Below are 16,580 nucleotides of genomic sequence, written 5' to 3'. Positions count from 1 at the left end.
GTTTCATGAAGGTCTGGGAGTGGCATTATTAAGTGTTAATGAGAATCAAGCCTTGATGAACTTAGAGCTCTATTTCTGCTAAGAAGAGGAGAGGCTGTGAGGAGAGAAAGCTCTGGCAGGAATAGCAGGTTCCACCCTTGCCACTTTTTGACTGTGCTTAATGCAAACACTTTGTTAGACTGGGCAATGAGCCTGAGGCCTGCAGGGTCAGGATGTTAGGTGCCAAAAAAGCAATGCAACCACCATAAAAGTGCTAGAAGAGCTCAATATCGGTGAATGTTTTGACATGCAACACTCTAATCCAGTTTAGCACAGCCCTTCCTTGCCTTAAAAATTTGGTTTATGATCAGTAAATAAAATAAGCTGACATACGTGCATACAAAGCTGCATTCATTGGCTGAAAATTAAAAGCAGAGGAAAAAAAAGTAAGACATAAATCTTGGAAAATATGCACAAAAAATTGCTCTTCAATTTAGTCAATTCTGATGATCACTACACTTTTCCTGACTCTGCAAGATAATGTTGTCAAATTCACATCAATTTATCCAAAACTTCCAAAGTTAAGCACTTCTTAAAAATGTGTTTCTGTGCTTTATTACACACTTATCTTTTTTGCTGGCTGACCTTTATCATGTAAATGTGAAGGGACTTAACTGTGGCAAGCTGTGTGATTCTGCGATCAAGTCATCCTCTTTCAGTGCAATTTATTCCAGCTCTCCGGTTCTGAAATAGGAGGTGAGAAAAGAGTCCTCACATTAAGCAGCTGTGGAGCAAAAGCTGCTGTCAGGTACAGATTTTAAATCCAGGGAAAGCCCAGGGGGCTCAGCCATTTGCAGGCTCTGAGGAGAGTCCATAGCTGGGAGTGGACCAACCTCTTCAGTGTGGATTCAGTCCCAGGCGTGGGAGCTCCAGGCCTTCCTCAGTGAAGAGCCACTTGGCTGATTTTGCTTTCTTGTGAGGCTGTGGAGTTTGTTGCTGTAGGGCTGTGCTGCTCAGTGGAAGGGGAAGAATTGAGAGAAGCATCCTTGGTGCTGGAGGCTTGCCTGACACCCCTCTGCACTGTGCTTGTCTCTTCTGTTCACAGCCTCCTTCCACAAACACAGCCCACAGCCAGGCTCTGGGAGTAGGGGGGAAGGAAGGCACTCATGCTGGTGAGCATGCAGGCAGTTGGCACACATGGTCTGACTGGAGGGAAGTGGAAACCTTTTTAAGTTGCTCTTAGGAGAAACCTGATGGTTGTTTCAGGACCAGGCTGCCCATAGGTCAGGCTAGACAGAACCCAGCCAGTAGGATGCTGTCTGTAGGCAGGGTCTTCCCAAGAAAAAGATCTATATTTTCTAGAAATGTTCAGCATCAGCAAAGCTCCCTGAAATCTATGCAAAATGAGAGCTCAGTGCACGTGAGGAATCAGCACGGTGGCATGTCCCATCAGTCCCAGTGAACTCCACCTCACACACTGACAGCTCCTGGTTTTTATCCGAATCTGTCAGATTTCCCTGCTCTTTCAGGGAGCCTTTTCCAGCTCCATCTTTTTCCAGCTTCCTTTATCCCCCTGCACTTGCTCCCTAGCCATCACACACAGCAGGCTTTCATTCCTTGTATTTTCCTCACTGCTTAAGGAAAGAACAGCAGAGCTCCAGAGGGGAAAAGTTAGCCAGTGAGATGCTCATTAAACAAATAAATTAGAACACATCCACTCCCAGATGACAGATATTTCTTGCTGTGTTTTTCCTGGCTGTGCATGTGCCCAGCTGGGGGCTCACTGGCATTGCACAGGCACCACCTTTTCCAGGTGTTCCACAGGTAGCAAAGGCATGGGAGAAAGCTGTCTGAACTGCTCTGGGATACCAGATGGCAGCTATAGTACATCCATGCCATGGGGTAAAATTTTGGCCTCTTGGAAGGTGGGGTGGGTGTGGACTCCCCAAGCTTCCTGTGCAGCGAGGGAGCTGTCACAGAGTGCAGGTGTGCAGCAAATGGTGCTGACAACCTTTCTGCCATGGCTAAGAAATCTCCTTCTCTTTCAAGGAACGGCTTAAGGAAGCTGAGGAGGTCTATAAGGCTGGCATAGAGAATTGTCCAGAGAGCTCCGATTTGCACAACAACTACGGTGTTTTCCTGGTTGATACCGGTAAGTGAGAGGGAGCACAGGATTTTTCCCTCTCTGCCTTCTTTGCTTTGATTTATTTTATTCAGCAGTACACATCTAAAAGAGTGTCAAAAGCTTCCAAGGCAATAGATGTGCCTCCATGGTAGCTTGGAAATAAATATCCCTGTGCTGCTGAGAGGGCACAGCGCTCTGGAATTGGTAATCAGTGCAGGCACTGTGCAGCAGGAGCATTCAGCCCTGCTGCTCCCTTCAGTGTTTCTCACCATCTTCACACAGGCAGTTGCCCTCTTCAGTGTGTGCTGGGCAGCACCCTGACAGTACTGCCTTTTTTCCAGCAGGGCATGGCCACATCAAATCAAATCACAGGCACACAAATGGATCATTATGGTCTCTGGAGCATGTGCAGCCCTACTTTGTGACAAAGCAGCTCTTTGACTGTAAGGCTTGAGTGTCACGACTTTACAAAGAACATGGCTTTTAAACCACAATCATCTGTGAAAACAAAACCTTATACACTGGGGTGAATTGATTTTTGAGGAGCTCTGTAATGGCATCTTTTATTTTCTGGGCTCCTAGTTCCCATCCAAATTCCTTGGCACTTTCTGGCATTCACATAATAACAACAGAACGTCACTTTAATTGCCACCTTTTGTTGACAGCTTTATAAGCAAGGCTAAGTTTGACGAATTACTAGTGGAAAAGGACTGTTGTCTGTGGTTCCTCCAGAATAGTGCCAAGACTCAGTGACGAAATAGTATAGGCTTGAAGTGTGTGTTTGCCACCCCTTCTTTCCCCATCACATGTGCCCAGCTCCAGTGGTGCTTGGGAAGAAGGGATGATGGTCCCTCAGTCTGCAACTGGCTCTTCTGCCTCTGAGCTGACACTTGGCCATCACCCCTCTGTAGTACCAGTGTGAAACAAATACAAAACCAGAATCAGTAGTCATAATCAAAAGAGGCATTGTGACATTAGCAAAAGAGGTTCAGGTTCTGAATTTGGGCCCTGGCAAAATTCAAGCTTGCGAATAATAAAAATTCCTGAGTAATTTCCCTCTGATGTTGTATTCATCTTTGCTTGCCAGCCCAGATAAACTGTACTATTCCTGCCAAAATTTGTGGTTCAAATGTAGTGCAGAGCACTTTCTGGTTTTTGCACTTTTGTGCTCTGCCAAAGTCAAAACTATCATTTCCTGGTTTACTCCTATGCTTCCCTACAGACAAACAACTGGAAAAAATCCCACCGACTCTTGACACTTGGGGCATGATGTGTCAATAACCCTCCTAGAGACATGACAAAGCGTGAAGGAAGTGGCTGTTCGTGAACCTGTCACCGGCTGCGCTCTGCGCCAGCGGCACAGGGAGATGCTGTGAAGCACCACGCCAATTAACCTGCAGAGTTCTGTGCAGCAAACGTCCAGCAAGTGTTGGCTCTGGGGAGACACAACTCCAGACAGCTCTGCAGTGGTCACAGACACTGAGTGTGTCTCCCTTAACGATGCACATTATCCCTGTGTGCTGAGCAGGAGAGGCGCTGCCTGGTTGAGGGACCTGAGTGCGTGCCCAGCTGCTTCCCAGGATGTTTTGTAGATATAATTTTCAAAAACATCTGCCTGCTCAGTGGTGGGGAAAGATCGAGGCTGCTGCTGGATGTTTTGAAAAAGTCATACCTTGAACAACATGTCCTCAGCCTTAGGTGAATCTTCAACACGTCTAAACCTCTCCACAGATGTTCCTCTTCACTCCTATAATGGAGCTGTTGAGATGTCTCTGTGTATATTTTAAGTTGCATAGATGGTCTCAGAAAAATTAAACTTGATCTGTGAAGCTATGAAAACAAAATTCCCACAGCAGCATGTTCAGTGCCCTACATGCACTGGCTGTTTTTGAGATTTGTTTTCCAACTTGAAATTGAATTAAGTACATTGTGAAGTGAATCAGTTTAAAAAAATGCCAACAGTGAAAAGCTTTGTTGGTGGACAAAGCTCTTTGAGTATTGGTTTTCATCAGGAGATTATCTGGTCTGGAGTTTGCAAACCGATTAAATGAGCCCTGGGATTAAAAATGCAATATTTGCATTGCTGAAATGCTGGAACTTTATACTTTTACCATTATTTAGCTAAATAAAAATACATTATTAAAAGTAGAACTTTATGCATTGGGGTAGTGCTCTTGCACCTCTCTTTTTGCTTGTATTTTGTTGTGGTGCTCGGTGATGTCACGGGCTGCAGGACCTTGCACATTTTCACACAGCGAAGCAGTGCCACCCAATGGCTCCTGTGCAGCACAGAGATGCTGCCTCCGTGCTCCAAAATAACCACCTGGCCACCTCTGCTCTGGGATTTATTGCCCAGAGTGGGAATTAGCTGGTCCCGGGCAGCTACTCCCAGTCCCATTGAGCAGTACACAGAAACTGAGCTGGAGCTCAGAGCAACACAGCGGAGGAGGAGGGGATAATCTCTCTTTGGAGAGGGCTGAAACTATTTGCAGTTCTGGTGGTGTTGTGGGGAATACTGGGGGGCTTGTTCTTCATTCCTCATTGCCCATTTCTCCAGTGGGCCAGGGTGAAAGGATGCTCCACCAGGAGATGGCACATGTGCTCCAGCCCCTTCTCTGAGGTGGGCTCTGTCCTTAGCACAGGGGTTGTGTCCTCACTGCTGCATGATCAAGGGGGTGCTTTCAGTCAGGAGTCATCTTGTTGTGACTGTATCCTCAACTTGCAAGAAAACCACCTCTAGAAAATCTATTTCTCAGGATTGTCTCTGAATATTGTGGACTAAATCTTAGTTTGGACAGCAATTTCTCTTATGCTTAGATTCAAAATGCTGAGGCAGGGTTTCTTTCTCAAAATGTTTCCATGGTGTCCTGGTTTAGGGCAAATTTGGGAGAAAACCTCCAAAGGGGTTCCTCTAGAAAACAGATTTAAGTGGCCCCTTTCCCAATTGGTTCGAGAAAAGATTTCCTTGGAGAAAAGTGGAAAAAAATGTTTATTTAACAGGAAAAGCACTCACCAGCACAAAAAATGAACAATATTAAACAATAAAACCTCTTGCTGCTCCAAAAGAGATGACAAACTCAGAAAGTTCCCTTTGTGGGCTGTAGCTTGGCTCACCCAGTCTGTTATCAGTCCCTCTGGTGCTGGAAATGCCGTGGCTCAGGCCTGGCCTGGTGGCCACAGGTGTGAGCGGCTGGTGCTCTTCTGGGTGCTCAGTCCAGAGCAGGTTTGAACAGTTCCAATAAAAAGGAAAACCACATTCCAGGGAAGTTCTTTGCCTCAGCTAGCTGAAAGCTAACTAAAAAGCAAAGGACAGCTCTGTCCTGCCATCTGCAGACAACACAGTCTGCAAGAGGGATGCGGGTGAGCAAGTGCAGCTTCTGATAACAAACTCTGCACTTCTTCTCTCCCCTCTTCACTCTCGGAAGGTCTTAAAGGTGCAAAACTTATTTCTGGGCTAAACAGATGAATGGGGATAATAGAAGCATCATAAAGTCACCCCAGGACACAGGTGTCGAGCAATAGAAGAAAGAAAGCTAGAACATTACCACGTGCTGAGTTTGAGACGGGTTTTTTCTGATGCACAGGTTGGTTTTTTTTTTTTTTTTTTTTTTGCTTAATGGCTGTTTGCCTCTCCAGGGTCTCCCGAGAGAGCCATGTCCCACTACAGGCAGGCCATCCTCCTGAGCCCCACTCACCACGTGGCCATGGTGAATTTGGGCAGGCTTCACCGCTCACTGGGGCAGAACAAAGAGGCTGAAGTGTGGTACAAGAGGTGAGGATTTGGGGTGGGAGACAGAGGGTTTCCTCCTGTCCCTGAATGGCTTGCTTCTGCTCAAGAGTTTCTGTTATGCGGATCTATCAGTGCATGCGTGGGGTTTCCTCCCTTCACCCTCCATCTCTTTGAAACTAGATTTGGCTATTTTTGGGGAGTGCTTGGAAAGGCAGCATGGGCTCAGGCAGTGTTGATTTCCCTGGACTATTCCCAAGCCCCCAGGATGGACACTGCTGCTTTTGGCTGGGGGATGCTCTGATGATAAATTTGGAGGTTTCTCGGTGGCAGGAGCAGACTGTATTACCACAACTCCCACCCTGCTTGAAGGTGGTCCGTGGTTGCTGCACCAGGAACAGCCATAAGTGCTGCACAGCTCAGCACCAAACCCTTGGCACCTTTAGGAACTCTGGCCCTTCCCAGCAGTGTTTCAGCAGTCAGGCTCTGACTCCAGGTATGCAGCAGGATGGATTGGGAATACTTTTGCCTTCTTTTTGGCATATAGATTTGTGCTTGCATTCCCCAAGTTTCATCACTGTCAACCATCCCCACCCCTGCTGCAGGCTCATGAGCACTTTGGAGGTGGCTCCTGCTCCTTCTCCTTCTCAGGTGGCTAGCGGGATTTCTGCTGTGGGCACATTCCTCTCTCCCCAGGACATGAAATCTGTGCTTCCCAGGCTGGGATGGTGCAGAGCATCATCCCCACACATTCTCCATCCCCGCACAAGCCCACCTCACTCTTCCCCTTTGCTCCTCCCACGACCTTGAAACTTGCCTTTTTCCCAACGTCCAGGGCACTGAAGGTATCGCGGAAGGCTGAGATCCTGTCCCCGCTGGGGGCTCTGTATTACAACACGGGGCGATACGAGGAGGCCCTGCAGGTTTACAGGGAAGCGGCAGCGCTGCAGCCTTCCAACAAGGACATCCGACTGGCACTGGTGAGCAAGGGCCAGGGCAGGGCAGCAGCAGCCACTGGGTGCAGCCCAGCCTGTGCCAGAGGGCTGAGCTGGTCGAGAGCGTAACACTTGGTAACGCGGCTCTGTTACAGGCTCAGGTTTTGGCGATGATGGGGCGAACGAAGGAAGCCGAGAAGATGACAAACCATATCCTTAATGAGGATGTGGAGTGCCTGGAGTGCTACCGCCTTCTGTCAGCCATCTACAGCAAGCAGGAGCTCTATGCCAAGGTACCGTGGTGTGGGATACCCTTGGCCCAAGGGCTCACACACAGAGCTCAGGTTGAATTTTACACTCTGTCTGGGGACATGTCATGTGCCTCAGCACACATTCAGTAGATTATTTCTTCACTAAAACCTTCACTTTATCTACATACTAAGACTGAAGCTAAGCAGGGTGGTTTTCTTATCACTTACACCTCCTGCTGCTGTCAGCCCCAGTGCCCATCAGCCCCAGGCATTTAAAAATACCATTTGCCTGTGTGTTAATGATGTAGGGCAAACAAGGGATGGAGGAAGCTGGTTCTTATGCTGGTAGTCCATAGTGGTGAGGAAAGAATGAGAAGTGGGAAGGCACTGAATGGAAGGTACACAATGTCCTCTTGCTTCTTCACAGGCACTTGAAGCTATAGAAAAAGCGCTTCAGCTAAAACCAAAGGATCCAAAAGTCATATCAGAGCTCTTTTTCACTAAAGGAAACCAGCTAAGAGAACAGAATCTCCTTGACAAGGCTTTCGAGGTACGACTGCTCTAAGACTTACTGGTGGTTTTATGGGCTAAAAGATAGAGTTTGCTCATTGTGTGTGAAACTCCCTGGTGCATACACCCTGGCTGTTTGCCTTAGGAGCTCAGAGTCCATCACTGGTACAGAGAAAGCTAGGAGGCAGCTAACTTTACCAGACTTAATTGCAACTTTTTTCCTCATTCCTGTATGGAAATAGCGCTCCCTGCTCTGAGAGGTTGGTGTTAAGTACAGAATTGTGGTGGGATTCACCTTTGCTCCATCCAGCCCCTCTTGCTGTCAGTGACCAGCTCCAGGTGGCTCACCTGGAAGCTTGGGGACCTATGAGAGTTCACCATGTTGTTATATCTCACCTCAGATGCCAATAACTGAGAGGTTGGCTCATCCTGTGAAGAAGGATGATTGCTAGCTCAGAAATTCCTCTCATGTTAGCATTAATAATAGTACAGAAGCAACCTGGTCTACTGGAAGGTGTCACTGCCTGTAGGAGGGGAGCTGGAAGTAGATAATATTTAAAGTCACTCCCAACCCAAACCATTCCATTATCCTCTGATTCAGAAAATATTATTTGGATTGCTCTGAATATTCTCAATATCCCTATGGATGAGGATGCTTAATCCTGATTTGAAAATCCTTTCCTGTTGTGACAATGTAAAAACAGTACTGTTTGACAGACTCCAGAAGGTCCTAATTTCTTCTTCTCCCACACTCAGCATCAGTGGGGAAGGAAAGCACTGCCCTCAGGTCCTTGTGAAACCACGCAAGTGGCTGTACCAGAGTCTGCTGCCAGCTCCAAATTAAAGCCTTGCAGATAAAGAGCAATGCCTTGTAGCTGACAGGCATTGTACTTGGCACTGCCTAAGGAAATGACCTTGATGTGCGGGGGGCAGGGACAGGGTTGCAAGTGTGGCTTCTCTCAGAAAGCAGGAAAAGCGCACATTGGCAGGGAAAAACTGTGAGATGAACTGAGCCATGGAGCAGTACATTCTATGTCTCTTCTACAAAGAAACTGAAATTCACTTAGTGTGTTGTATATGAGAGGAATTTGAATTACATTCTGAATGGCTTCAGGAGAAGAAACTGTGTTTCTCTTTCCCCTCCAGTAACTGGTTTTGTTTGAAGAGTAAGACTCGTAACCTAGAAATGTTTCATGTTTCTGTAGAGCTATAAACGGGCTGTGGAGCTCAACCCAGACCAAGCACAGGCCTGGATGAATATGGGAGGCATCGAGCACATCAAGGTATGACAGTTTTGGTTTTCCTTAAGCTGCCAGGTGCAGACACTACTACACTGAACAAAAAAGCTAAATTGGTTTCAGACTACCAGGAGTTGCACGTTTGTGAACAGCAAGCCCCTTGACATATTTTATCCAAAAAGGAGGAGAGTCTCTTCACCCCAGCTAGAGTTCCCAACCAGGTTGCTTGGTAAAGCAAATCTCATATTTTTAGAGTGCAGGCTGCAAGGAGCCACCTGCTCCTCTCAAAAGCTTTCCTGCTTCAGTTGTTGACCTACCTTAGAAAAATGTCACCGTTAGTTGACTTTTAAGGTTCTTCTCTACCTAATTAATTTAATAAAGATGTCTAATGCAGAATACTGGCATGAAATTATGGAAATAGACAGCCTACCCTGTGGTTCCTTATTCTTTTGAATACTTTAGCATATCATTATGATTTGGGTCTTAAGGAGTCACATTGTGTGATGTCCTTAAGCTATCCTATTGCTGAGTAAAATTAACTCTTCTGGTGCAACATAACAGAAAAATGTAAATCTATTTCTTGCTGTGTGGGTTTCATCAAATTTAGGTTAACAGCACTTGGTGATCTATTTCATAAAGAAGAAGTATTTTTGAAACCAAACAATATCAGGGGTTTTAAACTCTTGACAGAGTATCTTGTTTTTCACTTTATCCAAACTTTCTGTGTGGAATGTGAATGAGACCCGCCACTCATTTTCTTTGCAGGGGAGCTACATCACTGCCCGTGACTACTATGAGAAAGCCTTACAGCTCGTTCCAAACAGCAAGCTGCTGAAGGAGAATCTGGCCAAACTGGATCGCTTGGAGAAACGGTTTCAAGAAGTCCAGGAGAAAGACCAAACATAGTAATCAAGTCACCAGCAGAAGGACACTCATGCCCCTTGGAGAAGAGTGTGGTGGAAGCCTGTTGCTCAAAGTGATGTTGAAAGAACTTTGATAGGGCTCAGAAGTATGGAAGGCAAACTTTGAATGCATGCTTAGGTTCAATCAAAGTTACAGGAGACACTCGGGTCCTGTGGGACATGCTGGAGCATGAATGAAAACCTTCCTTTAATCAAGATTTACGTCTAGGCTGAACCCATTTTAGTCACACCGGGAGTGTGGGTGGGACATGTACCTTCAATATCTTGGTTGTCACTAGGGAAACCATGGAGACAAAGCACTCATCCATTGCAGCAGGGGTGAAGTAGCACCTCCTGTTCCTCCACACAGGCTCACCTCATCCATGTAGAGCACCACTGATGGGCTTCATTGTAAGTGCTGCAGACAGGAAAGATGGTCATAATGGTCACATATAAAAGGTTCCAAGGGGTTAATGCTGAGAAAATGATGGTCACTTTTACAGTTCTAAATGGGACTTGAAAATTATTCTAAAGAAAGGGGAAACTATTTAAATATCACCCTGAAAGGATGATTCTACAAGTAGGACAGATGATCCTTTGAGGGAAAACCTAGCCTGAATGTTTTATTCATTAGACAATAATTTTGTAGTAATTCAGGTTCATGATGTCACTTTTGTCAAATATCATATGGCTTTATCCTTTGCCCTCTCCCTCCAGGCCAAATAATTATTACTCTGAAAAAAATTGAAGCATCCAAAGGCAATGGGAAGCTCTAGGATTACTTGTCCTCCTGCTCAGTCCCCAGTATGGAGAACAAACAACCTATCTAATCAATAGAAGAGGTAAAGTAAAGCCACAGGGAGATCAGGGAACATTTCCTAGCCTGGAAAGGTACGAAGGAGGCTCTTTTATGGGTGTGCAGGGACAAAGCCCATTTATCGTGGTGACAACACTGACAAAATTCTTGGTCAAAGTGTTCTCACCACTCCCCTAAGAGATACAGAAAATGACCTATAGCTGATCAGTCATAAATCTATATTTTTAAATACTGATGTGGGAAAACAAATTCTCTTCAGAACTGGGGCTTTTATTTTTGAGCTTTATTTATTTAACTTATAATAATCAAATAATTAATATATTTTCTCTGTTGTATATGAATTGGGCAATATCCTTCACAGCTGGCCACATGGTTGGGCATTGTGACTCATATTGTCTGAAGTTAGAAAAAGGGAGTACCAATGAGGCATGCTGGAATAATTCCCTCTCATGATTCTAAGGCAAGTGGCTGCAGAGCACATTGGACCACACTGACCCTGCAATAGCAGCCCATAGAGCCCAATAGAGCTTCTGCTCCTTCCATCAGGGTTTGCACCAGTTCCCAGGGAGCTTTAGTGGGATCTGCTTCCTGCCTTTGGGTTTGGACATCAGGGTGGGTCATCATTTTGCTCCTCTTGCAGCACTAAACTGCTAAAAAAGTTGTTTTGTTTGAGCTTGACTGTGGCCAGCAGCCCAGGGTTTGGCATTATTAGTACAGTTCAGTTAGGTGTACAATGCCCTAAAACACATCTGTCAGGAAAAGCCTGTGTGGCAGGCATCCCTGTGGTGTCAATTTAGCTGGCCATGGCACCTCAACACGCTCCAGATTCCCTCAGTGGGATGGTTCAGCCATGTGCTGGAGGTTTTGCTGGTTCCATTTGAAAAGCCTGGTGTCTTGCTGCAGGTGGTGGTCAGGTTACTGACGAATTATTGATGTGATTCCAACTGTGTTTGGAGCTCACATGGAGTCCAGGTACAGTTGTCTGCCCTGCCAGGGTTTATGGACCTGCCAGAGCCATGGCTGTGCACCCACTGAGACCAGGCTGGACTGGTCCCCACTGGCCAAGGAGACCAGCTGCAGCTGGGCAGAAGTGAAAGACTGCTGGGGGGAAGAGGTGGCACTACGAGTGTTTGGGCTCTCTCCCTCCAAACCAGCTTCCAGGGGAGCACTGGGATCAGAATAAGCAAGTTTCTTCACTGTTGAGTTTTCTGCTCCCAGCCCAAGCAGCCTACTTTACTTCATGGGGCCAGGGGCAGGTTTGAGCTCCTGGGGCTGGATCAGCACCCCTCTCTTGTTTCTCCACATGACTGTTGTGGCTGTGGACTGGCTGAACTGACATTTCTGCAGGTCCCCAGGGCAGGTGCTTTGCTGGCTGCTATGCACGCAGAAGATCTGCACACCCCTGGGCTCCCAGGATGGCCTGGAGGAGGTGACATCATGCCAGCACAGTCACATGGGATGGGGCCACCAAAGCTTACCACCAAATGGCCTCTGACAGCAATCAGCTCCCCAGCATGCATTGCAAGGTCATAGATGGTTCCTTGTTGGGATATTCAGAGGTACCTGAAACAGAAAGCTCTCTGCCTGTCCCCAAGGTGAGCCTGTCTTTGGGACAGCTTCCCAAAGGCCTGTGTGCCCAGGCTGGCTGTGGTGCAGTGAATTTGGGGGCTGACAGAGCAGTGTTTGGTGCAGCCCTGACAGTGGTACTGTGCAAAGCCCCGCAGGGAGGAGGCATCTGCTGAGTGCTCCAGCAGCCAGCTGAAGGTCGGGGGGTAGCATGGGGGGACATGTGCCTCCTTTAAAAGTGTGTATCAACTATAAACTTTGCCTCAAAAGATATATTAAATAAATACTATATATTATACAGGCCTCATTGCAGTTTGTGGCTTTAAATAGTGGCCAGTGAAACATATTTTTTCAAATACAGAAGTTGTATTTTTTATAGCAATGCTTTGTGAGGGGGAAGACTTAGTTTTATGTTTTTAACTTCAGCATAAATCTTAGTTTGTCTTTCCTGAGAGACCTGGTAGAAATTACTGTCTTCTGCTTGTCCTAAAACCTGATCAAAGCCATCCTGACCTCCTAAAACTCGTCTATGTGTAGAAGTGTAATACAGCTTTGGATGCCCCCCTCCCAGATCCCAGAGAAGGATTGATTACCATTTGTACAACACTGTCTTACTTGCAGAAAATGGAGAAAGATGAGACCATGCCCCGGTAAGGGAGGTGGTTTGGTTGGAAGGCAAGGCATATCCACTTGCCTGAATTAGGCTGATAACATATGCAGGGATTTTAATGCCAGTTGAAGCAGTTTACATTTCTGTGCCAAGAGGCCGGCTCTCCACGTTTTGGAGCTGGGTTTATGGTAGTTCTGGAGAGAGAAGAGATCAATAATGAACCCCACATTCCTGAACCAACACTTTATACCCCATCAATGCAGGATGACAGTCTGCAAACTGTCATCAGATTTGGAGAATGGCTCAGACCATGGGCTACCAAAGCAATTAAACCCCTGTGAGCTGAGTCTGTCCTGTTGGCACCCATGCTGAAGCCCTGTGTTTGTTCAGGGCATCAATCATGTCAAAGGTTTATTGCAGGCAAAGAAGAACGGAGTATGATATGAGATGGGTTACCTCCACCAAAATGGAATGCTATTGTGCAAGATAAATTGAGCAACTTACCTTTTGGTAACTTTATATTATCTTTATTAATCATAGGAAATGTTCTCTTCCTCTAGCATTGCACAGCTTCTAAAATAAAGAGTTATAAATACATTGTTTTCTGCCAGTTACAGTGCTCAGCATAGTTAGCAGAGATTGCAGATTAATAAATGACTGAGTATCTGTCTGGTGGGGGAGAGTTCATGCTCTCTGCAAGTTGCATTGGCTAAACCTCAGTGCTCACTAATTTTAAAGCAGAGAATTAATGGAAAGCTGGTTAGACAGGACTCTCATGTACTCACTGTGCATTTTAATCCTAAATGAGAAACATAATAATTGTGTTGCTTTTTCCTTTCCCCATGGATCATATTTGCAGCTGATGGATTTTATTGCTTATTTAAATTCCAGCATCCTTTGCTTCCATCTCTTTTCTGTCCCCCAGGATAAATGATGCAGTGGGGGGTATTTTCTTTCTCTCATGGACTCCTTGGTCTAGATTTTCCTACAAATGTGCAGGCAATTTGTTTTGGCCAAACAGTAAGTGAATGCAGCAGTGCAAATTGCCTTCATTCCAGAGATCTTGAGAAGGACAGGGGGCTGGGCATGCATGCATGGAGGTAGAAAGAAGTATAAGTCCAAAAAATTCAAAATAAAGAGCCTAACTTGCAGGGGAGGCTGGATGCCCCTAAAAGGATCTAAAACTGTGAAAGCTTCTCCACAGTTACAGAAACCAGGCCAGATATGGTGTACAATGTTTGGTGAAAGAAGACAATTGTCAGTCTAATTTATTAATTAAGCAATTTAGAATATTGTTATATGGTCCTTTGCCCCACTTGTCCTCCAGCTCATTGAAACAGCTGGTGTATGCTTAAGTCTCCTCAATCTTTATGTGATTAAATTGACCAAGTGCTCAATTTCTATCTTTCATATATGCAATTATGCACAATCTTGGGGAAAAATTAGCCCTTAGAGGGCTTTTCCCCAACCTTCAGTCTATTGCAGCAATTTCAAAATGCACCATTTTGCTTTCATGTACATTTAAGCCCAGCAGCAAAAGAGAAAAAAAAAAAAAAAAAAAAGAAAAAGAAAAAAAAACAGCGCTTGGCATTCACTGGTGTTTTAATGTGGCAAAGTTGCTTCAGGTAACCTTGATAACTTTGTGCAAAAGTTCATTGCCATGTTTGTACTGACTTGCTAAGAATTTTTTCTTCTGGAAAATACCCCCAGTGGTATCCTCTGTAAAAGTTACAACTGTAACACAACTGTATTACTGTAGAAATCTCTGCCTGAAGCGGATGTTATGCTGCGTGTTCCTCTCATGCAGAAGTTGTTTGCATTGCCTGTTGTTCATATGGTTCTTATTTCTGTATCTAATTTTTTAAAATTAGCTGTGCATATCTTTTTAAGAAAGAAAAAAACCAACCAAACAAAAACAAAACCACAAAAAAAACACCCCGTGGATTAGAAATATTTTAAAAATAAAGTCACTCTTAGCAGCAGCTGGATGTATGTCATTGATGCAGGAATTTGCAAAGTCTTTGCTTTTTTCACGGTGGGATTTATGGCTAGATTTCACATCAAGGAGTTATGCTTGAAGTCTTTGCAGAAGAAAATGTATGTAAATGTCTATTTTATATAAAAAGTAAGAAAAGTAGGTGCTGTGCCTGGTTTTGTTCTTTTTCTTTTGGACCAGCCATGAACAAGTTCTTCTGGAGGTGGAAGGGCTGAAATTTCTTACTCCACTTGACTTATTTTTTATTTTACGTCCCCTGATTTCCAGGTTATTGGTCCTGTAGGAGGAACTCTACAGCATATGTGTTTGAGTCTGGGCATATAAAAATACTGGAGCAGGCATTTTTTGGAGCCTGAGCATGAGAAAAGATGTGGGCTGGTGCTCACACAGTCTTGATGATTGGACGTGTTATACTGACATAAGCTCTTCATATCAGTCTTTATGCCTCTGTCAGGAATGTGTCAAACAAATCCACAGAGTGCAAAGAGAAAAAAAAACTGAGATTAAAAAGAAACTAATTTTGTTGTAAATCCCTTCTTCCTGGTACACATTCCTAGATGCTTCTGCATGCTTCCAGGGTTTGAGTTCACGTGGGATAGCAATGATGATAAATACCTACTGAAAATGGACTGAAAGAGAATCAAAAGCCCTGAGCACATGCCATAGTGTTTCCTGCCATTCTGGTGAGTCCATAATGCTCTGTAGCATGAAGAGGAATTGCACGCTCTGAAGTCAGGCTGCACACCCTGAAGTTCCCAACAACAGGTCCCAACAACAAAGCTTTAACCCAGTGCCCACCTAGGTCCTCTGCAAGGCCTGAGGCACCTCAGGTCTGGTGGCAATGATGAGGGGAGGACATAAGATCCTGCTGCTGCCCATGGAAACGGGCACTAAACTACAAACAGGTGAGACAGGGTGTGAGTGCCCCCAAACCCACCTGTGCTGTAGCCCTGCAGCCTCAGCTGCTCACCCTGATTGACACCATAGCCATTAAAAGGGTTCATTTGCTGAGTTGTTCCTCTTGTGAGAGGTGGAGCATAGCCTGGCTCCAGCACTGGTTACTTTTCCTGAGCTGTGGTGGGAGCAGGACTCCTCTCTGCTCGTGTGCCGCCTTCTTCTATGTGGTGAGTCCTGTGCGTGAGGTGTGCCTCAGTGTGGGGGCTATGGCGGTGAGCATTGGTGTCACCTGCTCTTTTGAGGTACCAAAAAGGTGAAAGTAGCCAGTCAGTATCACAAGATATGCCAGGGTGTATTTGGTGTATTTGTCTTGATGAGTGATTTTTAGGCTGCCTTTGCTGTAGCTGGGTGGGGACTGGGAGCCTCTCGTACCCTCTCTGTGCAGGTGCTGCTCACCACAGCCTTCCTTGGCTGCTGAGGTCAGTGACCCATTCCCTCTGCAGGCTGCCCAGCTGCCATGTGGTCCCTTGGCTGTGCAAGCAAGACAAATAGCTTGGTCCTGCTGAGTGTGTGAACTGGTCTCCCTGGGGCACCAGGTCAAACCCTTCTTGCAGATCCCCCTGCAGTGGCTAATGTATTCATAACTCCCTGTCTGTCCTGTTCTACACCCAGTGGAAAACTTATGTCTTCTAGGTAAGAGAGGCCAATAAGCACTAGATAGGTTGTGAGGTGGTTCAAGCCAGGCAGGAGAATGATGATCAGAGTAACTTGCTCCTGGTAATGAAGCCAGTGCTAAAAACAGATGTCCTGCTGAGGCAAGTAATAGGCTAACCAGCTAATTGCAGTTCCTTCCACCCTGCTCCAGTATGGTGCTGGTCCTTCTGCTGCTGCTAATATTATTTCTCTCACCACCTAAGGGAATGGTATTTTCCCCATCATTGACCACCTTGATAAGGTTTGCTTATTTTCTGCTTCTGCTAGACTTCTGCTATAGCAGTAATCACCACAGTCTCTTGTTGGAAAAGCC

The 16,580-nt window shown here is 45.7% G+C and overlaps 1 protein-coding gene across 1 annotated transcript in view; it reads left to right on the top strand.

The window, feature by feature from the left end:
- The window catches only part of TMTC1 (transmembrane O-mannosyltransferase targeting cadherins 1), a 134,909-nt gene extending 120,112 nt beyond the window's left edge, over positions 1-14,797 (top strand). The window contains exons 14-20 of the mRNA XM_053978431.1: positions 2,029-2,131; positions 5,741-5,876; positions 6,667-6,811; positions 6,922-7,059; positions 7,445-7,567; positions 8,733-8,810; positions 9,531-14,797. Coding sequence (XP_053834406.1) covers positions 2,029-2,131; positions 5,741-5,876; positions 6,667-6,811; positions 6,922-7,059; positions 7,445-7,567; positions 8,733-8,810; positions 9,531-9,671 — 864 coding nt within the window. The 3' untranslated portion in view covers positions 9,672-14,797. The remainder of the gene's footprint in view (positions 1-2,028; positions 2,132-5,740; positions 5,877-6,666; positions 6,812-6,921; positions 7,060-7,444; positions 7,568-8,732; positions 8,811-9,530) is intronic.
- Positions 14,798-16,580: the final 1,783 nt, after the last annotated feature.

This window comes from Vidua macroura, chromosome 5 (genome assembly GCF_024509145.1).
Source record: "Vidua macroura isolate BioBank_ID:100142 chromosome 5, ASM2450914v1, whole genome shotgun sequence".
NCBI lineage: Eukaryota > Metazoa > Chordata > Aves > Passeriformes > Viduidae > Vidua > Vidua macroura.
This window is presented reverse-complemented; position numbering and strand designations above follow the sequence as displayed.